The following is an 18702-nucleotide window of genomic DNA, read 5'->3' on the forward strand; positions in this document are numbered from 1 at the left end:
AGGATATAATAAGCATGAAGTGTAATAACCCTTCCTTTAACATGAAATCATTACACATTTCTGTCCTCTCTTCCCTTTATCCTGATACCAATTTTAGGGCTATGACTATTTTTTCTTCTAATTTTTTTATCATACAGTATTGCAGTGTTTTTGATAGACTTTATTTAAACGTGTTACTCAGCTTTATTTAAACATGTGTTACTTTCTCAAGTAACAAAGTATTTGAGACAATCAACTTAAAAACAAGAAAGTTTTATTTTGCTTTATAGTTTAGAGATTTCAGTTCATGCTTGGGTAGACTCATTTCATTACACTTGGACCTGTGGTGAGAAAGTATATCATGATGGGGAGCATAGAGCAAAACAAATCCATTCACCTTATGGCAGTCAGGAAGGAAAGAACAAAAGAAGCCCTATCTTTTAAAGGTTCCACCACATCCCAATAACACCAAGCTGAAGACTAACTTTTAACACATGGGCCTTTGGGGGACACTCAGCATCCAAACTCTAATAAAATACAGAGTTCCCATATACCACCTATCATTCACACAGCCTTCTCCACAATCCACATTCTTCAAAAGAGGAGTACATTTATTATACTTTGTGAGCCTATATAGATATATCATTATCACCTAAGGTTCATAGTTCACACAAAGGTTCACTCTTGCTGTTGCACATTCTAATCTGATAACTCTATAATGACATCTATCCTCCATTAGAGTATCATATAGAGTAGCTTCCCTACTCTAAAAATCCTGTATTCTACCTGTTCATTCCTCCCTGATCTCTATACTGTCTTCATAATCTCTTGCCTTTTCCAAAATGTCATATAATGTGAATAGTCTTTTAAGATTGCCTTCTTTCACTTATTAATATGCATTTAAGTTTCTTCTATGTCAAGTCATGGCTTTATAATTCATTTTTTAGGGTACTGAAGTTTAAACCCAGGGGTGCCTTACTACTGATCTACATTTTCAGTCCATTTTACTTTATTGTATATTTGAGACATGGCCTTGATAAGTTCCTTAGGACCTCACAACCACTGCTGTGGTTGGTCTTAAACTTGGGATCCTCCTGTCTCAACCTCCTGAGTCACTGGAATTACAGGCATGTGCCAACTACAACCAGATTTAATTAATTTTTTTAATGTTGAATAACATTCCATTGTTTGGATGTCCACATTTTTTTTATCCATTCTCCTACTGAAGGATATCTTGTTGTGTTTAGATTTTAGCAAGCAGGAATGAAGCTACTATAAACATCTGTGTGTAGATTTTTGAGTGGATTAAAGTTTTTAGTTCATTTAGGTAGATACCAAGAAGATTGGTATTTACTAGAACATTGCTAAATCTTATGGAGTAAATACATTGGTTTTTTTAAGAATCTGCCAAATTGTCTTCCAAAGTGAGTGTTATTTTGTATTTCCACCAGCAATGAGACTTCCTGTTGCTTCACAACCTCACCAGGATTTAATGTTGTCAATGTTCAGATTTTAGGCCATTCTGATAGATGTGTAATGGTATCTCACTGTTTTAATGTGCATTTCTCTTGTGGCACATAACGTGGAGCTTATTTGCCATCCATATGCCTCCTTTGGTAATGCATCTATTAAGGACTTTGACCAAATTTTTAAATTCTGTTATTTATATTCTTATTATTGTGCTTTAAGAGTTCTTTGTATATTGTGAATACAGTTCTTTATCAGATATGTATTTTGCAAATAGTTTCTCCCAGCATGTTGCTTATCTTGCCTTGATAGTGTCTTTCATGGAGAAGAAGTTTTTAATTTAATGAAGTCCATCTCATCAGTTCTTTCTTTCATAGATATCATGCCTTTGATGTTTTATCTAAAAAGCCATTGCCATCTTAATTTTCTCCTATGTTCTCTGCTCTGAATTGTGTAGTTTTATATTTTACCTTTTGGTCTGTGATCCATTTGTTTTTATTTTTTATTTTTTGTTATTGGGGATTAAACTCAGGGGCACTCAACGACTGAGCCACATCCCCAACCCTGTTTTGTATTTTATTTAGAGACAGAGTCTCATGAATTGCTTGGTGCCTCACTTTTTGCTGAGGCTGGCTTTGAACTTGCAATCCTCCTGCCTCTGCCTCTCAAACCACCCAGCTGCTCTGTGATCCATTTTGAGATAATTTTGGTAAGAGAGTGTAAGGTCTCTATCCAAATATGAATTTTTGGCTGGTTGTTACACCACCATTTTTTGAAAAGATTGTTTTTGCTCTGTTTGTATTACCTTTGCTCCTTTCTCAGAGATGAGTTGGCTATATTTATGTAGGTCTCTCTCTCTCATTCTCTGAGCTCTCTCTGTTCTGCCCCAAAATTTATGTATTATTTTGCTCATACCACAGTGTCTTTATTATCATAGCTTTATAGTAAGTTTGGAAGTTGGATAGTGTTTGTCAATCCTCTGACTTAGCTGTTCTTCAATATTTTGTTAGCTGTTCTGGGCCTCTCTATCTATAATTACTGTAGAATCCATTTGTTGTTGTCAACAAAATAAATTGCTAAGATTTTAATTGAGATTCTATTGAATCTATAGATCAGTTTGGGAAGAACTATATCCTAACAACGCTTCTTCCATTTTTTAAATTCTTTGATTTCTTTCATTGGAGGTTTGTAATTTTCTTCTAAATATTGTACATACTTGTTAGATTTATAATAATAATTTCACTTTTGTGAGTGCTAATGTAAATGGGATTTTGTGTTGACTTTTAAATTCCAATTATTCATTACTGGGATACAGAAAATAGGTTGACTTTTGTTTATTAACCTCATATCCTAAAACCTTGCTTATTAGTTTGATGAGCCTTTTGGGTTGACTTAGATTATCTACATAAACAATACTGTTACTGGTAAACACAAAGAATTTTATTCCTTCCCTCCTATTATGTTTTATTTCCTTTTCTTATCTTATTGAATCAGCTAAAACTTTCAATAAATATTGAATAGAATTAGAGAGAGGGGATGTCCTTGCTTGCTTCTGAGCTTTTTGAGAAAGCTTTTAGTTTCTCAAAACAATTGTGTCAACTACAGGATTTTAGTAGATGTTCTTTGTCAATTGAAGAAGTTCCTCTCTAGTCTAGGTTCCTGACAGGTTTTATAATAACTGGATGTTGGATTTTGACAAGTTCTTTTACTGTGTCTATTAATATGATCATATAGTTTTTTCTTCATAGCTATTTGATGTAATGGGTTACATTCATTGAGTTTCAAATATTGAACCAACCTTGAATAGCTGAAATAAATTCCACTTGGTCATAATGTATAATTAAAAAAAAAGAATCCTTGGATTCAATATGCTAATATTTTGTTGAAGATTTTTTTTCTTGTATGTCTATGACAGTTATTGGTTACAATTTTCTTTTCTTATAATGTATAATTTTGGTATTAGGGTAATGCTGACCTCATAGAATAAGTTAGAATATACCTTCTATTTCCATTTTCTGGGAGAGATTAAAGAGAATTGGAACAATTTCTTCCTTAAGTATTTGGTAGTATTCAGCAGTGAACCCATCTGAACCTATAGCTATCTGATTTGGAAGATCATTAATGGGAGAGGGTACTGGGCATTTGATGCAGGGGTAATTTACTACAGAACTACACTTCAGCCCTTTTTATTTTTTTTATTTTGAGGAAGGGTTTCATTAGTTTTCTTAGGTCCTCACTAATTTGGTGAATCTGGCCTTGAACTTGCAATGCTTCTGTCTCAGCCTCCCAACCTGCCAGTATTACAGGCATGTACCTCCATGCATGGTGGAATATTATTAATTATTGATCCAGTGTCTTGAATAGATACAGATCTAGTCAAGATTGTACATTTCTTTATGTTTTGAGTATTTTCATATTATGCCCCTCAAGTTCTTAGCCCATTTCATCTAAGTTCTCAAGTTTGTAGGCATGGAAATGTTCATAATATTTCTTATCATTCTTTTAATGTCTGTGTGATCTGTAATGATGTACCTACCCTCTTTCATTTCCAATTTTCATAATTTGTATATTCTCTATTTTTCACTTGTCTAGAAGCTTATTAATTTTATTGATCATTTCAAAGAACCACATTTTGGTGTTTTTTTTTTTTTCCTATTGATTTCCTCTTTTCCATTTCATTGATTTTTACACTAATTTTTATTTTTTTCTTTTCTTGTGCTTCCTTCAACTTTTCTTTTTTTTTCTCCTTTCCTTATTTGGAAGCTTAGATTATTTAATTTATGTTTTTCTTTATGAATACATGTATTCAATGTTTTAAATTTCACTCTAAGTACTACTTTGATGCACCCCACAAAATTTGATGCTGTATTTTTATTTTCATTTGTTTTAAAAAAATTTAAATCTTTTTTGAGATTTGTTCTTTGATCTATCTGTTATTTTTCTTCAGATGTTTTGAGATTTTTGGTGATCTTTTTTGAATTTTAGTTTAATTCCATTTTTATCTGAGAGCATACATTACATGATTTCTATTCTTTTAAATTTTTTAAGGTGTGTTTTATGGAACAATGTGTTCTGTTCTTCTGAATGTTCCCTGTGAGCTTGAGAATAATGTCTGTTCTGCTGTCGTTGGATGAAATAATCTAAAGGTGTCAGTTATATCCAATTGATTGATGGTGCTGTTGAGTTCAGCTATGTCCTTACTGATTTTCTGCCTGCTGGATTTGTCCTTTACTGTCAGAGGGATGTTAAAATTTCCAACTATAATAGTGGAATCATCTATATCTCCTTGTACTTCTATCACTTTCTTCATAAAGATAGATAGATAGATAGATAAATAGATAGATAGATGCATTGTTAGAGGTTCATACACACTAAGGATTTTTAAGTATTCTTGGAGACTTGACCCTTTTGTCATATTAAATGTCTCTCTTTATCCCTGATAATTTTCCTTGCTCTGAAGTTTTTTGCTAATTTTAATATAGCTTTTTCTAATTTTCTCTTGATTATTATTTACATAATGATACATTCTCCATCTTTTTTTTTTAGTTGTTGATGGACTTTTATTTTATTTATTCATTTTTATGTGGTACTGAGGATCAAACCCATTGCCTCACACATGCTAAGCATGTGTTCTTACCACTGAGCCAAAATCCCAGCCCCTGCCCCCCCTTTTTTTTTAATCTATACGTGTCTTTATAATTATGGTAAGTTTCTTATAGATAATATATAGTTGGAGCTTATTTTCTGATCTACTCTGGCAGTCTCTGTGCTCTACTTGATATGTGCAGAGTGTTGATATTTATTGATCTATTAATAACCTAACATGTTTTTGGGGGGACAGGCTATTGTTTGTTGACCATGTTCTCTTTGTTGCCCTGTTCTTTGTTCCTATTTTAGTCTCCCACTCTCTTTCTGTCTTATGTAGCTTAATTGAACATTAAATGCTATTCCATTTTCTCTACATTCTTAGCTTTTTTTCTCTTTTAACTGTTCATTGGTTGCCCTGGAGTTTGCAGTTGTCTTTTACAATTAATGCAAACCTAACTTCAAATAACATTATACTACTTCACAGTTAGTGCATGTTATTTTAATAGCAAAGTATTCTTTTTTCCTCTCTTCTGTTCCTTACATCATTGCTGATTTTATTTTACTTATTAAAAATCCAAAGTCATCAAGTACTTTGTTGCTATTATTATTTTGAGTAAACTTTTATCTGCTAGATCAACTAGATATATATATCTTTACTTATTCCTTTTCTAAAACTCTTCCTTTCTTTATGTACATCCAGGTTTCTGTTTTATATTATTTTCCTTCTTCCTGAGAACTTCTATATTTTTTTCATATTCAGGATTTTTATTTAATTTTATAGTGAACAATGAAAAAACATCCTTTAGCATTTCCTTTAATTTAGTGTGGCAATTTTTCATAATAAACTATTCAAAGAGATACTTTGGTCAAGACTAGAATGAACTACAAAAAAGAAATGCTATTATAAAACCAACACTGTCATAAATTTATATTAAAACAAAACACAATATTTGCATGATGTTGTTTCCAGTGTTTCCTTGGGACTGGCCTGAACATCATGAAATGACAGAGCAACAAACAGCAGAGACAAAAAGCAGCAAATACCAGTTTGTCATTTGGGATACAAAGACATGGCTGCATTGATGCCAGTAATGCAAATTTTCAATAGTCTTGCTTGTTCTCCTTAGAAGTAGACACTTAAGAGGTGCTATTCTAGGGCAGCATCTCCAAGGTTGTATTAAGGTCCTTGATCTGTGTTGCAGAAGAATTCCATGTCAGACATATTGTGCTGGATGCCACAGTCAATTGTAGTTAAAGGGTGTTTGACAGCTGTCATGACCAACAACTACAACACTATTCTTTGAAATAAATAATACATTCAGGAGTGGCTGAGCTTAGATTTCAGAACTGAGACCTGTACTTTTTGAGGCATCAGAAATGGACACGGTGCTTTCATGACTGACCCAGGCCAGGCAACTCTTATTGGCAGAGCAGATGACCTAGTAGGCTCAGTTACTGGTGCCTCTGCCACCAGAATCTGACATAGCTGACCAAAAGGCCACTTTTCATCCACTTCTTTATTGTAAGCATAAAGCACTGCTTTTGAAGTTACAGAATCCTGCTGCCAACAAAACCTTAGTGAGATGCCAATCCCACTTGAGGATCATGTATTATATCTGCTTTTAAATATGCTTGTTTACCCACTAGTCATTTTCAGATTCAAAGTAACAAACAAAAATGAGTCACTGCTCTGCTAGCCCTAGCAAATTTGTTCTCTGGAGAAGACCATTTCACAAAAGTGGCTCTGCAAGTAATCTTGAGGATCACCACAATTGGCTTCCAGACAACATCATTCTGGCTATAGGCAGACAGTGTGGTCTACCCTGTAAGTGACTATGCAGTTGTACTTATGAACTCAGTCAATACCTGTGATGTGTCTGTTGTGGTCCTTGAGTTCATAAAGTTTCACCCACTGGCTCTCATTTTGCTCATAGGTGTGTATTTTGTCATGATTTCTCCTGTTCCAGGCATGATAGGTGATTGGCAAACTACCAACAAATTTCCTCAATTTTTTTTCTGAAAGAATCCATTTCTTCACTTTAGAAGAACAATTTCATAGGATACAATATTCTGGCCAGGTGTGGTGGCACATACCTGTAATCCCAGCAGCTCAGGAAGCTGAGGCAGGAGGACTGCAGGTTCTAAGTCTGCCTCAGCAACTTAGTGAGGCTATGAGCAATTTAGTGAGGCCCTGTCTCAAAAAATAAAATAAAATAAAAAGCTGGTAATGTGGCTTAGTGGTTAAGCACCCTTGGGTTCAAACCCTCATACCAAAAAAAAAAAAAAGAAATAAAGAAAGAATATTACATTCTGGGTTGATGGCTTTTAAAAAAAGAAAAAAACAACTGAATATTTCACTCACTCTCTTCTTGCTGGTGTGGTTTCTGAAAAGTTCAATGTAACTCTTAATTTTTTCCCTATAAGAAGGGGTTTTGTCCATCTGGTTCTGTCAGGAATTTTTTTTTTCATCTTTGACTTTCTGCAGTTTGATGTGATACGCCAAGGTGTAGATATTTTTTGGCTTTTATCTTATTTGGTGTTCTCTGAGCATCTGACATGAATTTTATGAAATAGTCATCAATTCTTCACATGTTTCTTCTATTCCATTATTTCTTCTCCTTCTGGCACTCCTACACCTTTGTAGTTGTCCCACAGTTTTGTAATTTTTTTTTTTTTTTGGTTGGTTGGTTGGTTTTTTCAGTCATTTTCCTTTGCTTTTCAGTTTTGGAAGTTCCTATTGTCATGTCCTCAAGCTCAGAAATTCATTATCAGCAGTACCAAATCAACTAATAAGCATATTAAAGGCATTTTGCATTGCCATTACAGTGTTATTTTGTTTGTTTGTTCATTTGGTGGGGGAGTACTGGAGATTAAACTCCAGAGCACTTGACCACTGAGCCACATTCCTAACCTATTTTGTGATTTTTTTTTTTTTTTAATTTAGAGACAGGGTCTCACTGAGTTGCTTAGCACATCTATTTTACTGAGGCTGGCTTTGAACTCAGGATCCTCCTGCCTCAGCCTCAGTCACTGGGATTACGGCCATGCACCACTGTGCCCAGCTACAATGCTTTTTATCGCTAGCATTTCTTCTCTGTTCTTTCTTAAAATTTCCATCTCTTTGCTTATGTTGCCCAATCTGTTCTTGCATGCTGTCTACTTAACCTATTAGAGCCCTTAACATATTAAGGTTGTTAACATTAACATATTATGGTTATTTTAAATTCTCAAAATCTCTGCCATATTATAGTCTGGTTGTGATGTTTGCTCTGAGTCTTCAAACTCTAATTTTGTCTTTTAGTATACCTTGTAGTTCTTCCTTGATAAATAAACATGATATATCGGATAAAAAGGACCTCAGTAAGTAGACCTTTAAATATAACAAGGGAACAGGGGAGGTGTTCTAAAGTGCTAATTTTTTCTCAGACTTTTAGTGAGCATGCTGTTGGACGATAAACTCACAGATTTTCTCAGGTCTCCCCACCTTCACCCTTAGATGGGACACAATGGTTAACATGAGGTGGAGTTTGGTATTTCCCTTCCTCCTTATTAGTTAGGTACTAATAAAATTTCAGCAGGTTAGCTCTGGAAAAATATTTTCCTTAAGGGAAAGCCTTGTATAAAAGCTTAGTCAGCTTTTTGTCACTGTGACCAAAATACCTGAGAAGAACAACTTAATGGAGCAAAAATTCATTTTGCGCTTATGATTTCAGAGATTTAGTTAATCATCAGCTGACTCCATTGCTTTTGTCTCAAGGTGAGGCAGAACATCATAGTGGAAGTGTGTAGTGGAGGAGCATTGCTCACCTCATGGTGGCCTGGAAGAGAGTGAGGGGCTGTAGGGAAGATGAGCCTTTCCAGGGAACACCCCAAAAAACTCACCTCCTCCACCTATGCACCACCTGCCTATAGTTGCCATGCAATTAGTCCATTCAAATTAGGATGGACTGGTTAGGTTACAGGTCTCATAAACTAAATCATTTCATCTGTTTAATTAATAGGATCTTTGGGAGGACAGCTCATATCCAAACCATATACCAATGCTCTGGCATATTTCAAAATGGCCACTTTCCATTTCATCCTGCTAAAAGCATGAAGGGATTTGCTTCTGATCATCACTGTGAGAACATGGTGAAAGCTCATGGAGGTTTAACTCTCAAAAGTGTGGAGACCCCTAAAGATTAGACATCCTCCCCCCACCCTTCCCTCAGGTCCCTGGCATTTCTCACTCTAAGCCTGGGCCACAGAGCACCTCCAGCACTTGGTCAATGATGGTTTAGGTCATCCTGACCCTGTAGTGGTTCTTGCTTTTCTTCATGGACTTTGACTCCCATAAGTTGTCATTGTATTTACTTTGGATTTTCCAATTTTGGAGGCAGTTGTTTGCTCTGTGATCTCAAGTCTCTGACAGATATAAGAAGAGTTGCTGATTTTCAATTTGTCCAGCTTTTACTTCTTAGGATGGGGTGATGACTTCCAAGCTCTCTTTGTGCCAGACTGGAAGCTGCAAGTCCTTTCTCAATGGTTTTATAATCTATTTATAGATGTTGATACAAACCATTTTTTTCCTTTTGTTTTCTTCTTCTCTTTTTAATTACTAATACCCTTTCTGATTCATGGAGTACAAATTTGGAGATTGCAGATTAAAATATTTCAGATAAACCAGTTTTTGAAAATAAAAACAGGAATAGATGTACTGAATGTTTAGATATGTTTACAAAGATAAGTTCTCAAAAGTTTTTCTAGTAGGTTTCAGGGTTTTCAACTTAAAAGAATAATACAAGGTTCAATGAGGAGGGGGGAGTGGGAGGAACCTCCAGTTGATCCACAGTCATAACCCAGCTTCAGTTCTAAATTTAACCTTCCTTAACTATCTGTAATTATGCATGAGAACTTTGATTAGCATATAAGAACAAATAATATTCCCAAATAATAAAATTCCAAGAACAGGCAAGTGCAGACTTTGACTCCACACCAGCATGGCTGAAAGAGGAGAAGATTATCTTCCATGGGGAAGGTGATCTGCAGGTGTCAAGAGAAGGGTGCCAGTCACCCTACCTGACCTTTCAAAATCTTTATAACATCACCCTTGAACATACGATGTTTCAATTTACTGTCAGAGACATTGTAGGTGACTTCCAATTATCTGTTTAAAAATGATCTCTTTTCCCATCACCTATTTGCAATTAAAAGGGCAACTTACTAATGAAAGCCTTTTGCCTTCAAAGTATGAAATTAAAAGATGATTATAACTACAGGCAAGAAAGCATTTGGATTATGTATTATTTGGAAATGATAATAAAGATTATCCATATGGTCTAATGTTGTGATTCCTTCCATTCCATTCACAATCACCTTATATGGGTACAATTTTGATTACATGGCCCATTTTTTAATTCTGTTATGTCCTAGGTCAACCAGTGTCAAGATGATTTACTGGAAATAGCATCTATTGCTTTTTTTCTTTGTAAATGCTACTAGGATCTTGGTCAGAATTTGAATATCTTCAGATATGGGGACTTTGTTATGTTAGGGTTGTGGTCTTCTTAAACCTCACTTTATCCCTCTTCCTCTAGCAACTTGAATTCTATTCTTGTCTGTCTTGGGTACATAAAAAAAAACCTCTGGTAGTAGTGAGACCTGTAAAAAATGGGTTTATCCGTTTATTTATGTTAAGTTTTCCTTAGATTTTTGTGGCTTTTATATAGGTTGCTATAATTTTATATTATGAGATTCAGCTGGTCAGTGAGCAGGATGCAGGGAATACTGTCCTGGGCCTTTTTGCATGATTTTCCACTGACAGAGGAAGCAACATGATTAACCATGCTAAATATTCCTGCTGTGATGTTCATTTGTTGAGTATAGTCAGTGCATTTTGAACATATAACCTCTTTAGTTTACTGGGATGTAACCCCAACATAAGCCAAGGAGCACCTGTTGTTCAAATCTGTCTGCAAATATTTATTAGAATCTTCTCTTCAAAACTGTATGTAGCAATATCAATAATAATTCAGTAATAAGTTAATATCTCTAAGAGAATATCAATAAACAATGATGACCTCATAGTACAAGTATTATTGGTCATTTTAATTTAGTTTATAATAGGAAAAACACAATGTTTTAGGTTGGATTTTTTTTTCATTTTTTGAGGACAGGCAGTGCATGTTTTTCATTTGTATGTGTGTAGCCTGGCAGAGTACCTGACACAAGGCACATAAATCAATGAATCATGAATGTGTAAAATTGTTTCAGTAGAGCTTATTCCTGAACATTGTTCAATGTGCCACCAGATCTCCAGTTTCCATTCACATGCATGTCTACATAATTGAATTCTTTGTCCTTAAGGAAACTAGCCAAGAAGCGGAAGGAGACTATGAGCAGCACCCGGCAGGAGATGACTGTGATGGTGAACTCGATGGACAAGAGTTATGCAGAGCAAGGCACAAGCTGCGATGAAGCCTTCTCCTTCATGGACACACACAATCTAAATGGGAGATGTAAGTGCACCCAATGGCTTTCTGAGATTCCAGGTAGCATTGAGGGATTAAAAAATAAACCAAAAAGAAAAAAAAAAAGACTTTTCTTTTAACCTAAAAGAATTGTTATGTCATATTGCTCTCTCCACTCACTTTAACTGGTCTGGAAACACTACATCTCATGGTTTGCCTAGCAAAAATTTTCTAAGGTTGATAGGACCAGGTCAGAGACCACAGGAAACCACAGTCTGTAAATTCTTCCAGAGCAGTGACAGGAAGGCTTCCTCCAGTTGAGGAGGAGGCACCTGTTTCTCATCATCCTTTTCTTTGTTTAGGTCCCATTTGTAAGCAAGCCAGGTGTGGAATTGCACAAGGGAAGCCTGTTGTAAAACAGTTTGCTAAATGGCAGTAACAAGTTAATTGTTTATTTGTTTAGCTGGCAGGTTCTGCCTTCATTATAGGGCTATGAGTGGTAATTAATAAATTAAACCGCATTTCAACTTCACAAGCCTTAAACCTCACACCAGGTGGGTAAACTGAGCTAGGCTAATACCTTCTCTTGCTTCCACCTGTGATCCAGGTACATGGCATTATTTCAAGAAACTAACAATTAGATTGATTATATGATGTAAAAATGGAACAGTTGTTTGGTCCCCTTATGATCTCAGATACCACAGGTAAATCACATGGCCATGGCTGGTTTTATAGGCCACAGCACAAGTTCATCAAGTTCAAGGTCAGAGATTTCTTTTGTGTGAAATCTGTCCCTGCAGACTGCTACTGACCCCGGCTGCATAATCAGGTCATTGATCAGCGTGGAGATGGAGAGTGCAGCATTGCTGTTACCTAAGAAATGCACATAAAGGCTGGTGGAGCAGAGGAGCAGAGAGAGTGTCTGGGAGAGTTTGGACAGTGAGAGCTGGTGTCCTTGTGTCCTGAGTGCACACGGCAGCCTGTTCAGGTGCTGTGGCTCTCCATCCACTCCTCTCTCAATCACAGCATGGTCAATGCCTGTGCCTGCTCCCAGCCTCGAATTGCTCCCACAGTCTTTGAGACTTCATAGAATTCATTCTCTTACTTGTTATGTACATAGTGGCTACAGTAATCCCACATTTTCCTCCCACATTTATGTGCTCTCCACACACACCTGGTCTTACATTGAGCAGGTGCTGCTCGGTTTGCATCTTTGATGGCCTTTCTTTGCCCTTCAGTATCATTTTACTAATATAGAAGCTGTGGTTTTTCACTATACCACAAACTGCTTCCCATTTTATCATTGGATTCTCTCTGCTTCTTTGTAGAAGATGTTACATTTTTCTTTTAAAAGCACATATATAATACATTTAATGGCTATAATATATATGGCCTATATTGTACTTGTTGGGGGCTTAGGTTAGAGAAAATCTTTGAGCAGCATACCAGGTTGACATATTTGTAGCAGCAGCTATTTCTTGAGCATCAGGAGGTAAGGAACACAGGAGCTAGGAATGTTGCTCATTGTTAGAACATTTGTGTAGCACATGTGAGGCTGTGGTTCCATCCCTAGCACCACACACACATGCACAAAACAAAGAGTGAGAGAGAAGAAAGGAACCATGCAGATGCGATATATGATCTCATTTCCAACCCACTAAGGTTACAAACTTTTAATTTCATAGTGAAACTCCTCATGAATAAATTTGCTTGAAATGACCTGCCCCAAGAGTAGGAACCTATGTTAGTAGCTTCAAGGCATTTGAGGTTGGAACCACAGAGATATTCATCTCTGGACAGGAAGTACTTTTGTAAGACAGTGGTTCTGTGGAAATCAAAAATCAGGGAAAGAAGGCTGTAGAAGCTGGCATCCCTCTGCCTCTGTTGATCTATTTGGCATTGTTTGATGCCTCAAAGCCAGCCAAGAAATGCCACAGGAGTCTTCCGGTTTGCCTCTCACTCTTTTAGCAGTCAGTGGGTCTCATCCCTGATGGTAAACTTTTTCATAATATTCTATTAATGTCTTTAAAATTAGATCTAAAGTACCGGGGCAGGAACTTTAAGGAAGAACATTTATTAGACCACTGGCTGCCAACCTCATCCCCATTACAAATCTGCAAAGTGCAATATCTTTTGAGGCTGGGAGAAAGTCTAGAAGCTAAGTTGAGTTGCTTTTAGAAATGAGACAGTGAGAAAAATGTGATTGGAGAATTTCAAAGTAAGCATGAACACATTTACAAAAAGTATGGAATAATCTGTCCCCCAAAGCAAGTATGAGTTGTGCTTATATAATACAGCATATCATATCTACAAAAGGAGAACATACTTGGGAATGGGTTTAACTTGTATAATAAAAGACGAATGTATTTTATGTTCTCTTGTTTTAACAAAAAGGCAAAAATAAACAGTTTTTTTCATATATGCTTTGCACATTTTTGCCAATCATGTAAAATTCTCTGTTCATATTAAAGAGGTGTTACTCTCACTAACCCTGATATAAGTACTCAGTTATTTTGGTTCTTATTTTCATCAGTTATTATCTTTTCTAGGTAAAACATACAGTATATATATTATTATTCTGTACTTTGGAAAAATATCATATAAATGACAGACAGCCTGGATTCTGGTCTTTGTTCCATCACTTACTAATTTAGCCCTTTAAAAATATAAACACGGGTAAAGGCACTGTAACACTGGAACTACTCCTGAGAGCTGAAATATGTTAACATGTCATCAGAATAGTTATACAGTGTCCACAGGGACACTTCCTATAAATATAATGGTGTAATTGGGTATCAGTGTTCTGGTCCAGCACTTGGCATCAAATAAATCATGTGAGGACATCAGAGGAGTATATATACTGTTACTTATGTTTAACCACCTTATCATATTTAAGTTGTTAGACGTTTATGAAATTTATGTGCTGTTATCATGAATCAGTGAAGATATTGAAGACAATTGAATACTACCTTAAAATTAGGAATTGGACATTTTTACTGGAATTGGATAAATCGGATTGGATTGACCTTCTCTTTTAAAAACATAAGGAGAAAGTGTGATAGCATTGAATGATTTAGAGGAATATTTTGAAGGAATACAAACATTTTTATAAGGATTTAATAAGAGACATGCAGCTTTCACCTTAAATATCAGCTTTATTTTTCATAAGTCAAATCATATCAGTATGGAAAGTTCTCTCCATTTCCAAAATGTGAGGAAGGACAGGAATTTGTAACCTGCAAAACACTGGCATCCCCAGTGTTCTTCAGAAGCCTTGAATGTCAGCATCATAGAATGGCAGACTTACTGCAAGAAAAGCTAGAAGTTAGATAGAGGTGTGTTGCATTTATCTACTGGGCTGTTGGGTAAGAAAGTCTTTAAGTGACGAAGCACTGTTTGTTCTCTAAGAGGACAAGTAACTACCCAGAGACACCTGTGGATGACGGCATTTTCCATGTGGCCCTCAGTGAATCTGGGAGGTTTCTTCCTGTCACTTGCTTGGAGTGACCAAGGTGATTTCAGACCAAGGTGATTTCAGGTGAAGTCTCAGGACTCTACAGCTTCTGACCAACCTTTTTATTTTTGTTTTTGGTTTTTCCTTTATCAACAGCTGTGTCATCACCATCATCCTTTACAATGAAAACAAACACACTGAGCACATCGGTGCCTACTTCCTATTACCCAGGTAACAGATCCTTCCATCCTCTCATCTCTTCATGGCCCCTTGGCAGCCAGAACCCATCAGCCTCCCACAGTGCCATGCGCCATGCGGTGCTTTAGGAGCTCACTCTGTTGGATGTGCTGTACCTAAGGCTTTCTGTGGCTTTCATGGGGGAAGATGGGGGACCTTTCATCAATCATTTACTGTTCTTTCTCTTTTTACTTTCTCTGCATTGACCTGCTTACGATGTATGACAGACCCATTTGTGCCAACTGCAATTTTAGGTGAGAATATTTCCCTTTACCACAGTATATTGCAGGAGTAATTGAGAAAGTTAGTGGTCACTCTGGAGGAGACTGAAGTTTTAATTCTGTTTGGTGCAGTGATTAGAAGAAGGATATAGGATGGGGTGGGGGTGGGGTAGATGATAAAAAGACTTGGTCTAATCAGTCTTCATTGATGCAGAGGGTTTGTTGCATGTGTGTTGGGGATGATTTCAAAAGGTTTAAATGAACAGTCCCAGTTCCCTTTCTGTGTTCAGAATTTAACTTTAGTTGTGATCCTAGGGGAAAAAACAATGTGTCATCACTCAGCTGTGTACTTCCAAGAGCTCAATCCTGTCCAATGCAATAGTCATCATAAAAGTGAAAATAGCTCCTCATTATTTTCAGTTATCACTCAGCACTAAAAATGTCAATTGCAAAAAATAGCATTTTTCTAATTATGCCCAGTGGTATGCAGAACAATGATCACAGTGGAGTCTGGGCCCCCTACCCATCTTCCCAGGGCACCCCCAGCATCCCAAAGTGTCTGTCACACAGTGGAATTTCAAAGGAGCTAATGTTCTGAACTTGGAAATGACAGGATGTCACTTTATAATCAGGTGGTTTATTATGTATCAGATGTCACTAAAAATGAACTCAAATGTTAGCCCAGTGGGGCAGAATGCATTTAAAGTATGAAATATTCCCAGCAGGGGGTTACAGAAAAAAAGTCCTGTTTGTGCAGTGTAAGAAGGGTGAGGAGAAATGGCATTCCCTGGCTGTGATAACCAAACACGCATGGGCTGCTGTTGCCTTTGAGACGCATAAATAACCCGAGTGTGTCCTGGCTGTGTTCTCTTTCTACTACTAACCTTACCGGAAAGGAGCACAACAAAAACGGCTTCCAGGTATATAACAATTCATTGTAGCAAGAGTTCCATTCTCAGTTGTCCAACTTTCTCTTCCTAATTCTCTTTATATCTTTGCAACATAATTTTCCCCCCTGTGCTTCTCTTTCCTCTTAGTTTTATGATTTCTGGATAGAGGGTAATTTTATTTTCCTTATGGTGTTCTCTGGGCTTAAGAAAGTTTGTTGCCTGGGGAAAAAGGGAACTAAGGCATATGTAAGAATAAAACAGAATTTTTTAGTTTTGTATCATTTGAGAGCTGATAATGCCCACAACCCCTCCTCTCCCACATACACATTTTAATACCAACTGTAAGAAGAAAAAGGCCTCATTTTTATTCTTTTCACAAGTGAGGGGCACCAACTAATCTTTGGCACCCAGAACAATGTAATCTACATGCAAATGACATTTGCAAAATCACTGGATAGGCGAAGATTTGTGATTTCTTTGTGTGCAGTGGCATTCATTCCCAAGTTCCTCCAGTAGATGTTCTGACCCTGGGGGAGCTTTGAGTGGGGAGGGCTGAGACATGCATTGTCAGAAGGAAGAAAGTGTTCAGATTTCACAGCAGGATTAAGATAAGCTTATTAAACAAATATCATTTTTCTAAAGTCACTGCTTTGTTATGAACACTAATGACATCTTTTAAAGTTGGTTAGGCTTCTTTCCCAAGAATCACGTGAACAGACAATTCAAGTCACACAAAAAGATGCACATCCTGAAAAATAAGTAGTCAGCTACATCAACAAATAAATGTCCACAGTACAGCTCATGGAGGTACCAGAGTCACAAATGACAATATTTGGGAACCATATACATTAGTCTTGTTTACCTGATGCAGTTGTGAATCTATATATTGTTTAAAAGAATTGGTGAGGTTATCACTTGGAACCCTAATGTAGAGTTAAATTATGTCTCTACCTCATTTGTTTGCAAATATATATATATATATATATATATATATATATATATATATATATAGAGAGAGAGAGAGAGAGAGAGAGAGAGATTAGTAGATGATAGATAGAACCTTCCCCATCTCAAAAATGTAGTATTCATTTCAGATTGATATTTTTCAACTGATTTCCTAAATCTTCAAAATAATTTATTCAAGAATACAGGTAGAATTGCTTTTCAGTTCTTAGCCTTCAGAACTGTTAATGAGAAGTTTTATTTCAGTTTCTTCCTATAAGGCATTATTTTTTATTTAAAAGATTATTGTGGCAATTTTTAACAAATAAAGGAAAATAGTGACAATTGATATTTTATCAGTAATAATAAATTATTTAAAAGAGGAAACTGACTAGTCATTCATTTTAGTGGAGTAAATAATTTCTAATTGGAGAGATGACCTGGTTTCCCATCAAATTCATCACAGGAAAACTTCTCTTTCATCTTCAATCTGTACATTCACAATGATAGTGTTATTTTCCAAGAAGGGTTTGCGGTGGTGTTTAAATGCTTTAAAACTTGTTCTACACTAGTAATGAGGCCAAGGTGTCATCATCTAGCACAGGATGATTATATACAGTGGTGATAGTGCTTGTAGCTCTGGGGATTCTGAACTTCAAGAATACCTGGGCCTTGGATCAGAGCATTGCTAGGTTGCTGGTACATCCACTTGAAAGGCCTGAGTCATTTAGGTGAAGTTTAGAAGTTGAACCCACAGTGAAGGATGAATTAATTATGTTCATCCCATAAGGTACAAAACTAAGAGAACAAGAGTGGCACAGAGGGGAAACTAATTAACGTTCCATTTATTTTAGTATAACATATAGAACTTCCTGCTGGGGAAAATAAAAGCTCAATGGATTCAGTACTTCAGCAGGCATCCTGTATCCCAGTTGATACAGTTTGGCAGTTGCCAACAAGCAAATCCCATGTGGAAATTTCCAGGTGTATTTGTGACTGTTAAAGTGGGAACAAATGCATTGCTAAATTTGAAAGCAAATCCAAATGAAAAAAAAAATCATAAAATCAATGTACCACCCTTTTTTATTTTGTCTTTGTGTCTTTAGCCACCTTGTAGTGATCCAGGTGCCATTTCAGCAAAAGCAACATAGCTACACACTTGTGTGCCACTTCCATGCCATGCATACCCAGGTGCTTTGCAATGCAGATACAAGTGAGGTTTCAGCACAGGTTGAGCTCCCCAAGTGCCCAAGGGCTACATTTCCATTGGAGCCCAACTTCTCCATTCAAAAAATGAAAATAAATTAAAAATGACTTAGCTGAATTCCCTATTGATAAATAATCTGGTAATTTTCAAACATTGAACGTAACTTCTCTTATATATGTTTTATTGCTTTATACCTGATATAAGTTTGATGTAATGTTATTCTTGTACATGACCATAGCATAATACATTGATAAGAACCATCTTCAAT

The 18702-nt window shown here is 36.3% G+C and overlaps 1 protein-coding gene and 1 pseudogene across 17 annotated transcripts in view; one reads left to right on the plus strand and one right to left on the minus strand.

Moving 5' to 3' along the window:
• Ptprm (protein tyrosine phosphatase receptor type M) overlaps positions 1-18702 on the plus strand; it is an 825349-nt gene that overhangs the window by 648102 nt on the left and 158545 nt on the right. For 8 of the 17 annotated variants that reach the window (XM_048806549.1, XM_048806555.1, XM_048806545.1 and 5 more), the window contains 3 exons: positions 11380-11531; positions 15094-15168; positions 15402-15428. In XM_048806549.1, the coding sequence (XP_048662506.1) occupies positions 11380-11531; positions 15094-15168; positions 15402-15428 (254 nt within the window). The remainder of the gene's footprint in view (positions 1-11379; positions 11532-15093; positions 15169-15401; positions 15429-18702) is intronic. The other 9 variants (XM_048806560.1, XM_048806547.1, XM_048806552.1 and 6 more) reach the window with 2 other exon arrangements.
• Positions 5737-8846, minus strand: LOC125617771 (annotated as a pseudogene).

This window comes from Marmota marmota, unplaced genomic scaffold (assembly GCF_001458135.2).
Source record: "Marmota marmota marmota unplaced genomic scaffold, marMar, whole genome shotgun sequence".
Classification (NCBI taxonomy): domain Eukaryota; kingdom Metazoa; phylum Chordata; class Mammalia; order Rodentia; family Sciuridae; genus Marmota; species Marmota marmota.